At 41.4% G+C, this 19017-nt stretch overlaps 2 protein-coding genes across 11 annotated transcripts in view; one reads left to right on the top strand and one right to left on the bottom strand.

The window, feature by feature from the left end:
- Positions 1–10009, top strand: part of fli1 (Fli-1 proto-oncogene, ETS transcription factor) — a 34678-nt gene extending 24669 nt beyond the window's left edge. For all 9 annotated transcript variants that reach the window (XM_037775296.1, XM_037775297.1, XM_037775302.1 and 6 more), the window contains 4 exons: positions 5314–5373; positions 5761–5820; positions 6550–6597; positions 6760–10009. In XM_037775296.1, coding sequence (XP_037631224.1) covers positions 5314–5373; positions 5761–5820; positions 6550–6597; positions 6760–7289 — 698 coding nt within the window. In that variant the 3' untranslated portion in view covers positions 7290–10009. The remainder of the gene's footprint in view (positions 1–5313; positions 5374–5760; positions 5821–6549; positions 6598–6759) is intronic.
- Positions 10010–11572: 1563 nt separating this feature from the next.
- On the bottom strand, positions 11573–16134 carry kcnj1a.1 (potassium inwardly rectifying channel subfamily J member 1a, tandem duplicate 1). 2 transcript variants are annotated; one of them, XM_037774455.1, is made up of 2 exons: positions 15983–16134; positions 11573–13596 (listed from the first exon to the last, which is right to left on the bottom strand). In XM_037774455.1, the coding sequence occupies exon 2, from the start codon at positions 13576–13578 to the stop codon at positions 12457–12459; it is 1122 nt and encodes a 373-aa protein (XP_037630383.1). In that variant the 5' UTR covers positions 13579–13596; positions 15983–16134; the 3' UTR covers positions 11573–12456. The 2 variants fall into 2 exon arrangements, with proteins under 2 accessions (XP_037630383.1, XP_037630384.1); XM_037774456.1 differs by having other exon boundaries at positions 11573–13618.
- Positions 16135–19017: the final 2883 nt, after the last annotated feature.

Here is a 19017-nt window from a genome sequence, read left to right on the forward strand (position 1 = left end):
TGGATGATTGTCTCTTTCCTCTGGATACCTTTTCACTCTACAAACATTATTTTGTGCTGACACAACACCAGCCTAGGCGAAGGTTGAGCTGCGCTATCTGTAAAGGAAAAAAAGCTCATCCTTTACATCGGCTATATGGTGTCACCACCAGAGACGGGAGAAAGGACTGCAATAACAGTGATAGCCTTGCTCACAGGATGAGGGGCCCTATCAAGGCAGGAAGAGAGGAAACACTAAGTCTGATAAGTGTCCGAGAATGCCCTCTGCCTCTCTCTATCTGCCCCAGTGGTGAGCGTTAGCGGGCAGGCCGCGTACTTGTTCTCGCCCGGCTTCAATACCAATAGACCAATGGGCAGGCCAGATAAGATTCTGCTCAGTCACCCCCAACCCCGGCCTTCCTGGTTCTCAGCGCCAGGTATTTGGACTGGCACGAATACGCGGTCACTCCCTTCAACAGCATTTCCCTTTCACAAGAGGTGACTTCTATTATAGGCTGCTGTAACACTGGCTGTGCCTCTAGTCGTGTCCCGTGATCGCAGCCAATGAACAGCTTCTAGCTGAGGAAAGCCTGTGTCTCCAACAGGGAGACTTTTCAAGAATTCGGAAATATGACCAAGTTATCAGATTGATACCAGTCCAATTTAAAAAATGAATCCCTTTGTTTAGAAATATTCGCATTCACCTTAAAATGATGCAACCTGTTAACCACATTAAATATCGCATAATGTTAACTTCATGCAAAATCAAGTGGAAAGGTGAAACAAGATGAAGAAAAAAAACGTCAAAATTGGAGTTTGGGGGTTGTGACTCAACAATAAAAGACGTCTTGCTTCAGGAGAAGCCTTTATCAACATTTTCTCAGATCAGCAGTGCCAGATGTTCAAGTTCATATTGCCTTTCGAGAACAGTCAAATACCGTACAGGATCTTTGGGGTAGAGTAAGCACGAGCATGCAGCAGGAGACAACCCTTAATCTGCTCCAGACTCTGTGGTGTAAAATGCAATGTTATGAATAAAAGAGAGCATATAAAACACGGAATGCAGCAGCTATGAAAGGGTGTGTGTGTGTGTGTGTGTGTGTGTGTGTGTCTTGGTGTGTATCTAAAGCCTATGTCTAGTATTTGCCTGTGGATAGGCATGTGTGTGGGTTCCTGCATGTCTTGCTGGCATCATACAACACGTGTTATGGTGTGTATGTTGGAAAGTACATCTGTATTGTTTGTGGTGTTATCCTAGTGTAAATGTTTGCATATGATACAGCCTTTCTCCCAGAGTCTTCACACCTCTTTCGATTTTGAGCTTCTGTTTTTGTCTCTGCTGTGAAATTTTGGAATTTTATAATTCTCAGCAAGGACACTCATATTCTCCGCTGCTTCTCAGTGAATGAGGAAAGATGATGATTCACCTCTGTGAATATATTTATTTTTCTTCCAAGTCAAAGTGCAGTACAGCTTGAAGTGTGCCGTTACGTGTACAAGCTGGCGTACATTTATGACTTTCGATTCCTCCCCGTTGCATTTCGAAAATTAAAGAAAAAAGTAAATGAAAGATGCAATTCCCTCTTTAGAATAAAAATAATAACGCTAATAATGTTGCCTATAACTTGCATATGCAAGAATATCTTTATGTTTATGTGCAGCAGTGTTGCAGTGCCTTGTTGCTCCGAACATTTGATGCTTCTCTGTTCTGGTGCATCCCACCGTCTCCTCACTGTGACTAACTCCTGTACTTTGCCATCATTCTCCTCCTCTTATGGCTCCTTCCTCACACAGATGGCTTTTAAAGCACCTGTATTACGGGTATTAAAAAAGTTTGCCCTGTCTGGGTCTCTCTCCCTGGCTCAGACACCGGGTTAAAAACAGTCCATGACTCTCTCCTCTCTTTCTCTATCTCACCCTCTCTGCTCACATGTTCTTTCTCTCCCACTCTTGTCTCCCGCTGTCTCTCTTTCTCCGTTACTCTCTATGTCTCTCTCCCTCTCCGTCTAGCGCTCGGGCCTTGTTTTGACTAACTGGTCCTGCAGCCGAAGTCTCCCAGGAGCGTGCACCACACCCCAGACCAGAGTGGAAACTGGCTCAAGTCGCAGTCAGAGCGAGGCCTGGAAAAATGAAGGAGGGGGATGGGGTGGGGGGGAAGAGGCGGCACTGTGTGTGCACATTCGGGTCTGTGTCTGCGTTTGTGTGGCTGGCTCGCCCCGAGTATCCCCGACCACTTGAGCTTTGTGTCCATCTGCTGCTTCTTCCTTCTTCTTCCGCTTCCCTACCTTTCACTCACTCCAATTAACCCCAAAACTGAGTATTCATGGAGTATTGTGAAAACATTGAAATGACTCTATTCTTGCTTTCATGGAGGAAAAATTGTTTTGGAAGTTAGTTTAATCTGCTGCCAACAACAACACCAAGGGTATCTAAAAGATGTGGATGAGCCCATTACTGGGTTTCTCCTCCAGCCCATACCAGACAGTAGCCGGGCTGGTTTGCTGCCTTTGTTTTCTTTTCAAATTCCAAAGTTGTGTTTCGTCTGACTTTTTTTTTTTCATTATTTTTCCTCCTCTTCTTTCTCTTTCAAGCCTTTTCATGCACTTAGTCACTCTGTCTCCATCCTCATCTGTCTGCTTCTCGATAAAGTCTCTTTCTCTTTCTGTGACTCCCTCACCTTCTCTCTCATCTCTCCTTCATCCGTCTCTGCTTCTCCCCCCTCCAGCTCTGTTTGTAACCCCTCTCTGCACGTATGGAGGTAGCCCCGTTGTGTTTTTTTCGGGGTGGTGGAGAGTGGATGGTTGGAGGGGGGGCTGGCGGTGAGTAGAGGGGAAAAAAGGGCCAGTAAAACAAAGAGAGGTTGTCTGCAGGCGAGGCAGGCAGGAAACGCAAGTCTCCCAGGACTCTCCCCCAGTCACTGCTCCTTGGCTATCCTGCCGGCCCACACCAGATTGAACCTGACAGCCCCGCTGAGCCACGGCAGCCCGCTTGTTATTTGTCCCTCTTCTCCCTCTTTTTGTCTTTCTCTCTATTACACCCTCTTTTCTTTCATTCTTTTGATCATATTCTAATTTATTCACTTTTCTTTTGCTTTGTTGCAAGCTCATATTTTACTTCATCCATATGTTTTTGCACCGCCACTTGTGCCGTCTTCAACCTCTACTCCATTCTGAATATCCTTCTTTTCAGTCACAGGGACCAGAAGCCCTCTTGTCATCTGCAGAGAGGAATAGGCCTTTTGCTAAAACGTCAGAGGTTAAAAGTTGAAAAGTTAGAAATTAGTGAAGAAGAGACCATGAGGTCCCTGAGCAGCTGGAAGTTTTCCCATTGGTGGATATTCTTCTAGTGAGGAAAGGGAAAACAAGGCAACAAAACATTATTTTGAAAGTAGCACAAGACACATAAAGTGGATCTGAAGTGTTTTTAGATTTTCATTGGAAGATTATGAAATGAGTAAAACAATGGACATACTTATGTGGGAGGTTTCCTGGCAACTGTTGTTTTTATGGTTGCGGAGAGATTGTAATCTAGAGTGCAGTTGTGCTGAAAGGAAAAATAAGATGTTTAACTTAATGTATTTTATTTATATTTGTTGTTTATTTTAGGAATACCAAGATTTGTCCTGAACCACAGGAGGGCAGTATTGTACAGTGTTTCGAGAGGGCCGTGCATGAGGTGGAAGCTGGTGATGAATGTTGGTTGATGTCACTGGATGTTCCACTGGTGTGGCCGTATGAGGTTATATGGGTCAAGATGGCACACGAAGCCCAAATGTGTTGTTGTAGCGAAGACGTTCATTTGTTTCTGACACATTAAGGCTGAAAAGCCGCTCTTACAATACGTCATCTTTAATGTGTGTTTTTTGCGTACCAAACTGATGGACTTAACATATAATTAACATAAATATGATCTATAAAGTTGAGACAAACACAGGGACATATATTTAAGTGAATTTATCTTGTCTTTTTTTCTTTTTTCAATGATTGATAGCTTATCGGCGTGTGTAGTTCTTTGACCGCAAAACATGGTTGAGAATAATTTGCAAACACATAAATATTCATGTCTGCCAAACAAACACCTACACACAGAGAATGCATTTAAAGTGTGGGATCAACACACTCACTCACTTCTGAAATGTTAAAACATATTGTGATGATGATCTATTCAGGTTGATAATTAGTCATGCATATTGTGTAAAAACAATGTTTCTCTGTTTGAGATGAGGACCTGATGCTCTTCATTAGCACCGTCATGCTTCATATTTGCATTAGTTATACTGCCTTGTTGCACCAGGATTGAGTCTCCTTCTCTGTTAAGATTTAGGGATTCAAACCGTCAATAAGCCTACTTCTCAAAAATCCAGCCTACGCTGATGGGAAATGGGATTGCCTCTTGACCTTCTAACATCTTGCTCATCCCAGCAACAACCTCTGTCATCACCATTAGACTGTCTCTAGCCGCTGCCCTCTGGCAGAAACTGCTGACAAAAAGATGTGCACATCATGATAACACTGTGAATAGCATGTTGCACACAATACATTGTGAAACGTCTAGCTACAGTACGCATCATATTTCCATGTATTCTGGCAACTGTTTTTAGCCCTCAATAATACAAACCATCATCAAGGGTGCTGGCCAGGTGCACTGTGAGGTAACCAGGGTGTTTTTGAGACATTGCCAGGGGAAGGAGAACACATCCTCTGTTTTATCTGCTCGTGTCAGAGTGATTGATTGTTACTGGAAGCTGTCCAGTTTCACACTCGGTCAGGTTTGAACCGCAGACACACAGCAGGTAGAGCTCATGCAAACCGGGCCAGTTTGGCTGTTTGTCAAGGTTTCGTTGTGTGGGAAGAGGGGTGAGGGTGAATATCATGTGCATGTTTTGTCTATGTGTGTGTCTCTGTTGTACGTTAATTTGCATCAGTCCCTTTATTTGTGGTCAGAGTGTTGCAAGCTGTTCAACCAACTGTACCCTGTTAAAGATTGAGCCATCTACATTTAAACCATCACAGCGAGCCAACACTAAACCACACTACCATGTCCAGATATCCTGTGAACAGCATCTAGAAGCACGTTGTGATAGATTTATTGTCGCCATTTGGCACTGGTCTCCCTGTTTTTGCCGTGACAGACGCAGTCCTGTGTTAGACTAACACACAATGAGATGAGATTCATTGTAGTCACATAAACACAGGGATATTAAAACATTGTAATTTGACTAAATACACAGATTTCTGGTCAGACAACTGCAGAGAAGTGTATTTCTCACCCTAAAATGGAAAATATTTTTTAAAAATATACTCTAAACGTCCCTTCCTTCCTCTCTCTTTGTCAGACCCTTCGTATGATGCTGTACGGCGGACAGGATGGTCAAACAACATGCACAGTGGCAAAGGTGAGGACACAAATATCAGTGTGCATTTATTGTGTGGACAATACTAGTAAGTATATGCATGGCTGTAACCTACTGAGAGGAGGCGTGATTCTACATTTCACCTGAACTTTATCATCTGGTAGGATATGCATATTAAAGCACCCAGATTATCTGCAAAAGCTTTTTAACCTAATCGCACTAGAGGCAGTTCCAACCTCCACAGAGTCTAGACGTGTAGGACAGACTCCTAAAGATTACAGCCAGCCAGACAGTTAAAAGAAGTCAGTCCAGCCGTCGACTACCGCCTTATTTACTTTGGCCTTCAAGATGTGTAGCCTGGTTATCTGTAGCCACCCATACTTTTTATGTCTCTCGGTTATCTTCCACTGATTGCTTCTCTCTCTGCAGGTTCACCGGTGGTTACTCAGAATGTGACCAAGTCCACTGAGCAGCCAAGACCTCAGCCAGGTAATGGCTTACCTGGTGTCTTTCTTGATCTTGTATAAACACAGAGTGAAAGCTAAATGTGTTAGCATGGATATCAGTTTCCCTTTTTGCCAAACGTTCTCCTCTTTATATTGATAGTGAAGACGGTCAAGCATGATTATTCTATGACCATAAGAGAATTGTATTCTCTAAGCTCTCTGCATCTGCTTATTTTACTGCTGTGTTGTTATGAGTCGGTAGTAGCTTAAGGCCTAATGTGTAAAAGCTAATGTAAGTAAGCACAAATCAGGACACCGTCACAGCCTCAGAAAAGCACTAAAAGAATTGTTTACAAGTGGTTCACCAGCAATTTAATAATGGACTGTTTGGAATACAGTCTATATTTATAATCTATCATAAACCTTTGAGTGTTTACTAGTGTTTGTAGTTTTTTTTCTGCTTCATCTATTAGCGTGTGTAATTGGTTTTCCCAGTCAGCTAATTATTTAGAGGAGAACAAAAAACCAAACACACTAATACAAGACTTTAACACATAATGCTCTCTCATTTTGTTATTGTTTTTGCATATTTTGTGATATTAAGTAAAGGTATTAAAGAGGATTTTTTTAAATTATCATTATTTTATATCATCCGCTGTTGCTCAGAGACGTGTTTATTTTGTGTTCAGTCTTAACATCTAATTAGTCACATACCGTTATATGACCACAGTAATCAGCGTGTAGACCAACAATGCTCTCCCTTTGTCCACAGATCCGTACCAGATTCTGGGTCCCACCAGTAGTCGCCTAGCCAATCCAGGTGAGATTTTGAGCCCACTAATGCATCTGAATAGGAAGTTGACGTGGAAGTTTCTCAAAAATGTCCTTTCATGCAGGCCTCGCTGGATAGATAATGAGTTGTCGAGCTGTGAACAGTGAATAATGATGCATCTTCGGTCACTATTTATGTGTCCACCATCAGGTTCAGGTCAGATCCAACTGTGGCAGTTCCTCCTGGAGCTCCTGTCTGACAGCGCCAACGCCGGCTGCATCACCTGGGAGGGCACCAACGGCGAGTTCAAGATGACGGACCCGGATGAGGTGGCGCGGCGCTGGGGCGAGCGCAAGAGCAAGCCTAACATGAACTACGACAAGCTGAGCCGCGCGCTGCGCTACTACTATGACAAAAATATCATGACCAAGGTGCACGGCAAGCGCTACGCCTACAAGTTCGACTTCCATGGCATCGCTCAGGCGCTGCAGCCGCACCCCACCGAGTCCTCCATGTATAAGTACCCCTCGGACCTAGCCTATGTGCCTTCCTACCACGCCCACCAGCAGAAGGTCAACTTTGTATCCCCACACCCTCCTTCCATGCCCGTCACCTCCTCCAATTTCTTTGGACCCACCGCTCCGTACTGGAGCTCGCCCACTGCGGGCATCTACCCCAACCCAAACGTTCCCCGCCACCCTAACACCCATGTGCCGTCGCACCTGGGTAGTTACTATTAAACAACCCACTCTGATCATCCCCCGTCCTCTAAAATCTCCCATTTCCCACAACAAAGTCCACAAAAAGCTGACCTGCACTCCCAATGACGCCTAACCGATAAAGACTGAGTTGATAGAGGTATTTGTCCTCTGAAGAAATTTTGCTCCTAAATGAAGGATGATAAAATTGAAGGAGATTTTTTTATTTTTTATTTGTAAGAATCTATAAACAACTGGATGCTATGGTCCAAAATGGAATACTACTTACCTTTACCAGACTAGCAACTGTTTGTTTATGCTTTTTGGACGTGAGTCTGAGTTTCCTGTGCCTTTCTCTTTCCCATCCTCCAGAAAGCTTCACCTACAGGTGTCCTTTCCAAATCCTCCCCAAACCAAAGCAGGGCAGGAGAACAAGTCGAGTCTGTCTTCCTCCTCGCCACGCTACTGTACCAGACATGGGCCTATTATTTATGGGTCTCAATCTACATCCTCCTCAGTACATCATGTACATTACGCTTTAAGCATCTGCCTTTCCTGCTTGTCTACAGCCTTGTTGGGGTTTCTTATTCCCACCACATCTAGCCTTCTGTTTCCACTGTCTCCCTCTGCTCGTCTGTCCATCTGCATCTGTTTATGTGTGTGTGGAGAGTCTTCTGGAATTCGCTGGACAAGGAGGAGCTCTCAGAGAGATGGACTTTTCTCAGCACTGAATGAAATTTGGCAACTGGAATATGCCATTCACAATTTTATTTATCCTCCAAACTGGAAGGCTAGAGAAGAGTTAAATGCCGAAGAAGGAAGCGCTGTATGTTTTGCTGACCTGGGTCAACACAGTCACATAAAAAGGCTTTCTGTGAGTTGTGTATGGAGTTCAAGATGGGCGTCGTGTACAGTTGACTCGACCGTGCTGGGGGAAGCTGAGTCAAGATGTAATTGAAGTAATTTGCAACAATAATTCAACCCAGGTCAGATGTTTTCAGGGGGCCACACACTAGGCTATTAAATGTTTGCCATGTTGTTGCCTTTCAGCCATGCCATTTCCAGATGTTTTGTTGCTCGACCATGTCAGTATTAATGTGAATGTCTTCTGGTTTGTGAAACACACGTAAAAAGGATACCCTGCGGCAAAATCAAAATTTGTCAGATGTTTTTTATTTTGTTTAATGAAAAAATGACGTCATTTTTAACACCATGTTTGCTGCACACGTCTGAATCTAAAACATGAAAGTGCCTTTTTTTTGCAAATGTGATTATGTAGATGTTATCTACACAATAAGACGTGTATGTTTGGATGTTTTTTGTCCAAAGTGCCTGACAGTGTATCCAGTTTTAGTACATGGCATAATGAGAAACAGTGCCTTAACTGCTGATTTATACCATGTATTTTCTATTCATTATAGACAAAACAGCATTAAATCTTAAAATGCATAATAAGATATGTAATCATCATCTCCATGTCTCACCAGAAATCTGACAATTTTTGATTTTGAAGTGCACTCTGTCAATACTGGCTGCCACAGCGTCTCCTTCCTCTTTGTAGGCCAGTCAGGACCGTACAGGTCAGCACAGAGAGGCGGCTCAGCAGTAAGTCATGTTAATAGACATTTTACCAGGGCTGGATCCTAGTTTGAGAGCAGCATGTGTGTTTGAATGTTAGTTTCTCACTGATCTAAAGCCCAGCTAAATGCACATGAATCTCAAGTCAGAATTTCATCATCATATCAAAACATATCCATCTTCAGGTGTTCAAAGCTGTTAATAGCAAACGTATTCCTTTAGAGTAACTGAAAAATGGACACTTGAAAATAAATTACTTGGGACTAAGTAGTTTATCAGAGAACAAAACCAATAAAGTATGACGAGATGAAACAAAGAAATCCTCAGATTCGCAAACGCTGTGCGTTTGTCAGACCTATTTTTTATTATTTTATAAGCATCAGTCAACTAGGCATTAAAGCAACTTACTGTATAAATTATGCAGAGTTATTTTCATATGTGACACAGTATAAAAAGTCAAGAGAATTAATACGAGTTGACCTCGGTCAAAAATGCAAACCTTTTAAGTCCATTTCTGCTAAGTAGTTTGTTCAGCATTTTAAGCGTTTTTATATCTGTACATTTGGGCAATACATTTTAACATTTTTTGTTTTCTTGTTATTGTTATTATTTCTGAGATTCGGTTGTAACATCCAAGTGTCTTTATGTGCACGAGATATTTTTCTTATATTCCCAAAACCACAAATGCCTGCTTGAATCATAACCCAACAGCCAGGGATTCCTTCACTCTATATGCAACATGTGATTATGATGGATCGTTTCCATTGTGAATCACTTTTTATGCCAAATAGCCCTGGAATTGATAGCTTTTCCTGTGCATTAAAGAATTTCAGGTATGTTATGCAAAACAATACAAACAGTATCCACAACCAGCTTTTCCTGAAAGTTCATAGCTTTAAAACAACAAATAAAAAGGGAACTTGTAATTTGTAGCATAAAGAAATGATTCTAATGTACCCTGAACTTCCATGTTTCACAAGCATTATCAATGAAAAGGGATCTGTGCTACTTCGTATATGCAATGTATTTTGGATATCAAATATATATATAAATATATGTGTATAATTTTACAATTAACCAATGTATTATTAATATTGTCATTCCTGCAATGTATGAAGTAATACCTTTTGAAAAAGGGCTTTTGTATAGGAAAATGTGACAAAATAAATGTTTTTACCTCTCAAGTTATCTTCCATTGCCTGCCTGTGGCCTCGCCAGATGAAAACACAGTTGTCGTATTTTCAGCTATCAAAAGTAGTACAGTCATGATAGTGACTTGCACATTTTGTGACAGTTCTGACAGCTCATTATATATTTTCAAAGAGTATTATTCCTTAGCCTAGTTCAATTTGTTTATTACATATACTACTGTGTTCTAACACCTGCAGATAGAAAACAGATTTTCAGCCCCTCCTCATTTAAGCCAGCTTTGTTTGTGTCTGCATCAGGATACAAACAACGCATGCATTCATTCTAACAAAACAATCTTACACTTCATATTTTTACTGACACTGACGTGTAGCTTTTTCTCCCGGATTCATGTGTGTTTCACAGAAAGATAAAGTCGCCGTTACAGTTTTGTAGTTAGGCAACTTAATCTCGATCATCCTTGAAAGGCTTTTTATCTGATTGGAATATAATCAAATTTATGCACAAACTAACCATGACAAGATACAGCAGAAATGTTATGTGCTATAAAGAGAACATACACTCTGTTGCTGGTCAAATATTTTTTTCCACCATTCCAATACTGCATATTAATGATGATACAATTTGCATTATGCCAGTTTTAGCTGGCTGTACCTGATAAACTAGCAACTGAATGTAATTTAATATAAATTAATCATTTCCGGTGGAAGGGATAGGAGGGTGAGGAAGCTGTACCATTTTGACAGGCTTTCTTTTTGCCATGATGATCACAAGTTACATTTTGTCATTGCAAAAACGATGATAAACCACGTTTACACCCTTCTCAGTCCTATCAGGTTTTGAACCAGCACATCGTACGAGAGCACACGCTGTGAGCAAGGGAAATCACTTTAGGCGGGTGTACGTCAATTTGAAAGTCTCCTCTGCGTTTGACTCTTTGCATCATCTCTCTGAACACAGCTTGAGATGATAGGTGTGGGTAATTTAACAACCGGTGTGTATGCATGGCGTCTGTGTTAAATGACAGCTACATCCTTGCAAGGTGCTCTATTAGTTTGCATGAGCCATGTAAACAAAAATGTGTATCACAGACACAGTGAACAACCATCAAGGGACGGTTGTGGACTTTCTTTTTCATTATTATTAGAATATATGTGTCTGTGAGGCATGTATCATCTTTATGCAGCTCATCCATTTCACATTTAATAATATTCAGAATCTTTCACCCGGGCTATGCATATTACTGTGTCACGTACTCCGGGTGCAGACACACACATAAGCATATGCAATTTATTATAGAGGTCACCTGTTAAAGCTCCATGCTAGTGTACAGTAAGTGCTGTTATTTCTCTAAATGGAGAGTTCTGGTTTCATGTTCAGAACCTGCAGGCAAACTAATGGGCTCTTATCTCCCAAAGACTTCCACTCTGTTGTGTTTGGATCCCTGTTTGCTGTCACAACTTCACTTTGTTTACAGATGAATAGCCGGGATAGGGGTTGGCACCTGTCATTACGCCGCTTTAACCTTTTTGATCACAGTCCTTATTTGACATTCAGGCTCGGTTAGGTGGAAAATAACGTGACGACAGAGACATTTCTAATGCAAAAATAGCCTTTATTTCAGTGTATTTTTCCCCCTGAGATCAAATACAAAAAAAGATTTAACAAAGACAATTTGTTTTCATACTAGTCAGTGCTGCATGCAGGCATATTTTAAGTGTTTCCTGAAAGCTTTGTTCTCTCACAATGTCTTCACTCGAGAAGAAAACCACAACTCCATCAGCCACTGTTTGAAAAGAGTGGCCCCTGAGCCCAACCCTTTGCTAGTGCCTCAGTGTCTGAATAGTTAAGCATACTCTAATGGTTCAAGTCCAAGTGTCTCGTTGTGTACAGCAGCCTACAGTAGCATGAATAATTGAATGAAACACTTTTTCTCACCCATGACAAAAGCATGGCCCTCAATGCTGGTCCTTCAAGTAATTGTACAATTTATACACAAGATAATACATTTGCTTTGTTTTTCTGCCTCTCTATACTCGGTAAACCCAATGTGCGAGGCCAGAGGTAAATTAGAACCACAAATCTTCATTAAAAGCAAGAGCACATATGTATAATCCATGTGTGAGTAATTGGGTCTGTTTCTGTTGTTGAATTGTAGCCTCACCATCTTGCATGACCTCTCCCTTTAGAAAACAGGTTTTGTTTTGTCAGCAGACAGTGGCAGGTGTGGTTTTACATACAAATAGTTCACAATAAGGGTCGTGACCCACAGACGGCTTTCTTATCTGTGTTAAACACAATAGAAGAACAAATGAGTGGGTTTTCTCTACTTCATATTTAAATGCTACACAATGTGCTGTTAGGCATTAAGTAACCCCATCGCCTCCAGCACCACTTTGTCCTACTTGAGGAGTTTGTCAATGAGAGGTATGAGCCTCTAACAGTCTCAGCTTCTACTGTTCATTGCAATGTATCCATGATCTCACATCTTGGTGACATTGGGGGGATCGTTGATATCAATCACCTCAAAGCCCTGGTTTTCATGTCCAGCTCTGGAGTGGTGATGATGACCCTTGATGTTGTGGAAGCAGTAGGCACAGTGTGCAGTGGCCACCGGCGCCACTTTGGAGAAGTTGGAGAAATCGACTCTGTACTTGCCCTCTTTGCTTCTGGAGATGATGGGCAAGAAGTTGTAGCCCCACATGATCTCCTGAGGAATAAAGGAGGTCCGGACTTGGCAGGCAGAGCTGGTGGACTCTGCGGTGCCGTCTAGGAAGACGACAAGCTCAAACTCTTGATTGTAGAGCGTGTCCACCGCCATCTCGAAGAAGGGGCTACTCTTGTCGATGATGTGGTAGAGCGTGAGAGGACACACGAAGAAGAGGTTGTCCTTCCCGGAGTCCACCATGAAGTCAATGTTCACCTGGTCCATGATGATTGTCTCCCCATCAGGCGTGTTTGTTGTCCTCAGCAACTTGCCGTAGATCTGGCTGCCAATCATCAGGGTCTTGCGCAGGTTGGCCACTCTGATCGACAGGGAAAGAGAACCATTTTTGGGGCTGATGACGGCCATGTCACTGAATGCGATGGTCTTTGCCCTCTTTTTGGGTAAAGAGATTTTGGACAGGATGACTCCACACATGAAGCAGTTGATGATGGCTCCGAGGAGGGACTGGATGATGAGAAGGGCCACAGCGCCGGGGCAGAGAGGGGTGAGCGCTCGGCCACCATACCCAATAGTCGTCTGGGTCTCAAGGGAGTAAAGGAACGCTGTGGTGAGTCCTACAACGTTATCAACACATGGAGTGTGACCTGCTTTGGGGTTTTGCCACGTCAAGTCTCCATTACTGCGGGAAATCCAGTACCACAGCAGGCCAAAAATGAACCAGCTGAGGGTGAAGGAAGCGATGAAGAGGAAGAGGACAAAACGCCACCGGATCTCCACAAAGGTGGTCCAGAAGTCCGCCAGGAAGGATAAGTGTGTGCTGTACCTGATGTTTCCGTATTCAATGTTGCAACGGCCATCTTTGGTAACTAGTCTGGTCCTGCGGCTTTTTCGCTCCGCCAGATAGTCCTGGATACGTTTGTTCAAGTATCCAAACATTTTCTACAAGCCCACGACCTATAAGACAATAAAACAGCATCTATAAGCACAGAGTAGAAAATTGTCATCAAGCTGTTGTGTGAACAGTAATGAAATTACAAACAGTTACTATGCACTACTACTACTTACTTACTTACTAAAAGCAATAACTATCGGCTCATAGCTGACTTGTCCTAGCAAATCAGATACTGCACCTGGGACCCAGCAACAATGACTGAAAATGTAATTGGAGTTACAAATGCTGATATCAATCATACTTGTTATGGCTTTTTATCACAGTATCCGTCCTTTAATTAGTCAGCCGGTCACAGGCCCTCTAAAACTGTCAAGCATCCTTAATTCACTACAATCAAACAGCAAAATGTCAAGATGACACTGCCAGTCCGCTGTTGAATGGGAGGTGTAAAAAGGAGGATACGCAAGCACAAATTGTGCCACGGTAAAAAGGATATATATGCGCAGTTGGTGGTGTATATGCAATAATATTTAGGACTTACAAAAAGAAAGGAATAACTCTGCTTAAGGTAAATTGAGGGGAACATTATTTAAATTGGGGGTATTTTGAGTATCAAGAAAACAGATTGCATAATCAAATACAGTGAGAACCTGTCCAACTTCTGTATACTGTAAGTATCTTTCCTGTTTTCTTGCTCCAAATGCTTTCCTCTTCCCATGGTTACTACTTATGTACAGTCTGTCCCACTGCAGTTTTAGTCCTCACTGAAAGGCTACAATCCTGGGTGGAAGACTTGAAGTTAATGAGAAACAAAAGTTTCCAATGAAGTGTAACACATAAGTGCTCCAAATAAACTAAATAACTTTGGTCCCGTGCAAGTGTCTCAACACAAGGATCAGCTTTGTTTGCTACAGTTTCAAGGCTGCAAAAATAAACGTGGCATTAAAATAATTTGGGCAAACTCGGCCAGGAGGCCAGCTGCTCACAGACATAACAATCTTTGACTTTATTCAAGCTCTGAGTTCCCATAACTCCAGTGCTTGATGGATGGTAACTGGCAGTATTGGCTATACAGAGGTTTCCAAACAAGTATGGCCTCTGTTCTTGCCAAGTCATGCAAACTACCCATTTGGATCATGGCGTGCTTGTTAGGGAGTGCGAAGTACTACAAAACGATCACTGCAGTGAGTTTCTGTTTTTGTTTTTAACCCTCAAAGCTCACATCCCATCATTATACCAAAGAGAAATCTCATAATCACTCTGCATAGGTTGTTGCAAGCTTTAATCCTTTGGAAGCAAAGCCAGTCATTCCACACCTAATCATTAGGTCAGCATGTTTTCATAGCGTAACAACATATGTGCGGAAATAATTTCAGGTATTTAGTATTTTAATTGTATATTTGACAAGGTAATCTAAAGTATGGCTTTGCAACAAAAAAACACTACCTTTGGGAATGGAGATGTGAAGCTGAAAGTCAGCTCTTAGGGAGCATCCACAAAATAGCTTTAACTCTGAAAAGGCTTTACTGTCATGAGTCAAAGCATTTCAACCTTAAGAATCATCAGAGGTCACAGTTTAGCAATCTCTGTATATGCAAAGAGTCCTTGTGAGGACAATACTGTACATTTTTTACATTCTATTTGACTTTTTTCTTGTATTTTCTCTTTACACAGACCTTTTGAATGTGCCTTCAATGCTAGTCATTGACTAACTGTATTGAGCCAGTCTAAATGCATCGGCCCTGAATCATTACAATAAATGTCTTTCAGGTTTAAAGCTTTGAGACTCTTCTGTCTTTCCTATAAATTTAGATTTACCTTGGATACCTTTGAGTTATGTCTTCTTCCTGCAGACTGATTTAAAATGTGTACCTCAGTTCCCACTCTAATATAAAAATCCATTATAGTTGAAACAACTAAGAGCTAGTGAGTAATAGTGCTGCTTCTGTTGCATTAATTGCCGTTAAGTGTCACAGACGATCAATATTTGACTTCATTACCTTTTTTAAACTACCTACTACCTTTCATTATAATGCTTCAATACTGTAGGCTCATTCTAATGTCTGTTAATGAATATCTAATTTCCTTATTTGCATTATAAAATTGGTTTGTGACTGTTACATAATTCCAGCCACAGCAGGGGTTTAGCAATACTTTTGATTTAAAAGGGAGATTACTGGAATACTTCTCTAATGAGCCGTAATGCCTTATTTGTGGTAAATGCTTTCATTTGTCAGTGAGGTACAAACTAGCTTCATGAGCTAATAAATAAAGTAAAACAAAATGTAATCATTCAATTTATTTGCATTTATTTATTTATCTATATAGAAAACATTCACAGTGACTATCATATTTCCTATGAAATGAATTGCATCTGAAATACTCCCATAAGGACATCACACTCAGCTGAAAATTAAATGTGTTAACATGAAAGTGAACTTAACTCACCTCTGTAATTCGAAGTGAAAGTAGTTTGATGCACATCCAAAGGTTGATGAATGGCAAAAATCCAGCTTGACCTTCTCTCCTCTCTCTCTGTCTGTGTCTCTCTAGTTCACAATCGATTGAGTCAGTCTAGGTGTGTCCTCCTCTTATGCCTGTTCACAAACACCTGTGTGCCTTTATACTGTCCTGTCTCGGCGTGCCGAAATCATCCAGGTGATGTTTACGCCCACAGAGACGTAAAGTACCCCTCCGCCCACAAACACACACGCATACCCTTCCCCTGGCTCTAATAGGATGTTTACCCCACAGACGCCTGGCACCGAGGGCCAAGCTGACCTCTATCCGCCACACGCCCAGTCCACCTAAGATTTGCTCTGGATTTACTGCTTTTGCGCAGTTGCATTTAGTATAGAAAAAAAGTGAATGTTGACACTGTAAAGGCACAACCTCTATGTACTGTATCTGTATGGTTCCGGTCCTCTGCGTCTCTATGACGAACAGACTGTGTGCTATTATTTACTGTAGACACAAACACTTTATTGGCATGTTTGGAGGAAATCTTAGCAGTGACTGAAGATGACTTTTCATCTCCTGATATTAACATGATATAATAATCACGTTGTCCCTAGAATACTGTATGATAGAAAAGAGCATATAACTCAGATTTGTTTATGCATGTATTCCTCCACTTCTGTGAGGAAAATGATCACCATAAGAACAGATCTCGGGCACAGCGTTGTCACTATGAATCAAACATCAGTGCTTCACAGCCCGGCGCTGCACAGCCGTCTTCCTCCAAGCAACAAGCACTTTCCCCCTTTTCCCCACAACCAGCCGTGTTGTGATGAATTGAGGGGGCATAGAACATAAATAGGGGATGTAGTGAGACAACAGAAGCTGCGGAGATGAAAAAAGAAGATGCTCTAGATCCAGACAGAAAGCTCTCCAGGGCCGTCCAGAAACCGAATCAGTTCATGAGCCCAAGATGTTCTGAATGCTGAGGGGAGAAAAGTTGTGAATTGTGATGGGAGTCATTTTTCAACTCCATTGTTCCCAGCAAAAAAGTGACAGAAAAGGCTGCAGTATTACCTTACAGGCTGCAGTGTGTGTATTCTATTGACAGCCACAATACATTACTGTTGACACACAACAAGATTAGGCTTGCCTGTTCTTTTCCTTGTAAAAGGATGACAAGCCTTTTGTATTTAAGCATTTTTATTCAATAGGTGATTTGCGTGTTTGTTTAATCAACTCCCTCGTTTTTATCCCTTTCATATCAGACAAAAGGCCTGCGAATAGCCACCAGACCACATAGCTGCACTGATTGTTGGGCTGGTTTAGCAACTTAAACGCTGTGGAGGCTGCATTTGATTGAAGGCAATGCAATCTGAGACAATTGCTGCCACTGAATAATAATGACAACAACCACTGATAAGCTCCGCAGATAGGGTGATGCTGTTTTACTTCAGAAGAACATAATGTATCATCAAGCATCAAATATTGAAATGTAGTGACCTTGTTGACTATAACAATGTGCGATTAAACCAATCATAACACAAAATGTTCCGAAACAATGTAATAAACAGGTATATAATTGTGGTATGTGGACATGATTTGTATATAATACATTGTCTTTCTGAAAATTATGATCATTTTAAATGTCAGTTAAAATCAATCAAGTGAAACTGCTGAAATTTAATGAGTCAAACTTAATGGAGAGATAATGGCATTATTGAGGAGATATATACTGCATTAATAAATATACAGTATGCAATACAGACTGATGAAGTTACAGGAACGATTGCGTCAACCTCTGGTGACAGCCTGCCACATGTGGTATGTTAACAGATGTTCGTGTTTACCTTTGCACTTAGCTGATTAGCACATGAACACAACACTGTCACTGCCAGCCCTCACTGATAAGAGATACATGTTTGAGAGATTAACACTTAAGGGTCTTTGAAAGCTTGATGTCTCACGGAGATAGTGAACAATGGCAGTTTCTCTCTGCATCAATTGGAGTACTCAAATGAATCACTCCGAGCGACCAATTTCACACGCAGGGGTTAAAGTGGGCTCGAATGATCCGGAACGGCGTCTGATTGATAACTAAATTATGCAGTTTCATGCATAATTATGTCAAGCGAGTTCATTTTTTGGGTGGTGCAGAAATCAATTTTGAATTAAATCTACCAATTACAATATGTGTGATATGCACTTCTTAGCATGTTAATGGGAAAGAAGGGATTCAAAAGTCAGAGCCATACTGCATAAACCTTGAACAGTGTGTCTATAAATTACATTAATTCTGTTAAAAAGTTACCCATATTGTGCTGTAACTTCCAGCCATCCAAATCAACAGTAACAGAAGTTAAGAAAAGCCACTCCTGCGTTTGTTTTCATTAGCGATCAACTGATGATTTGAGTTGACAAGAGAGTTGACAGTGAAAACAAGACCAGAGATCTCTTTTTAAATCTCTTAACACTTGTCAGAGGTTTTCCTTTGAAGCTGTTAAACTTTCAACATGTTGTCATGACCCTTTAAGGCTCATATATCACGTCTCACTTTAGCTCCTTTGTGGCTCACTTTGCCTGAGCCACGATTGTGATTCTCCAACTTGAACACTTTACTTGGTTTGTGATAGGTGATGATGAGAGAAGTGACTTTTAAGCATTTGATTAGGCTATTATTTTACCCATTGGTCTCGCTGCTCCTGTCATGCTCATTCATTCTTTTTCTTTTCCTATTAGAAATGTTTAAAAAGACCTCAGCTGCAAACCACATCTGACTGTTTCACAACAGAGAAAATCCACTGCCATCAGAATTAATTATGCAATGTAGCCTTGAGCATTGGGCTAAAACATTTTAATTAATTCTGGTGTGAATAGAAATGCCTTTTTTTAACTTTTTGATTAGTGATTCAGGCGTTCCTTTCAATAGTTGTAACATTCGCCATGTGGCTTCATATTCTATGATGCGCTTTGGTTGAATAGATCTATACTTTGGGGATGATGGTTGAGTGTGTGTGTATGTGTAT

Source organism: Sebastes umbrosus, chromosome 7, assembly GCF_015220745.1.
Source record: "Sebastes umbrosus isolate fSebUmb1 chromosome 7, fSebUmb1.pri, whole genome shotgun sequence".
In the NCBI taxonomy this organism is placed as follows: domain Eukaryota; kingdom Metazoa; phylum Chordata; class Actinopteri; order Perciformes; family Sebastidae; genus Sebastes; species Sebastes umbrosus.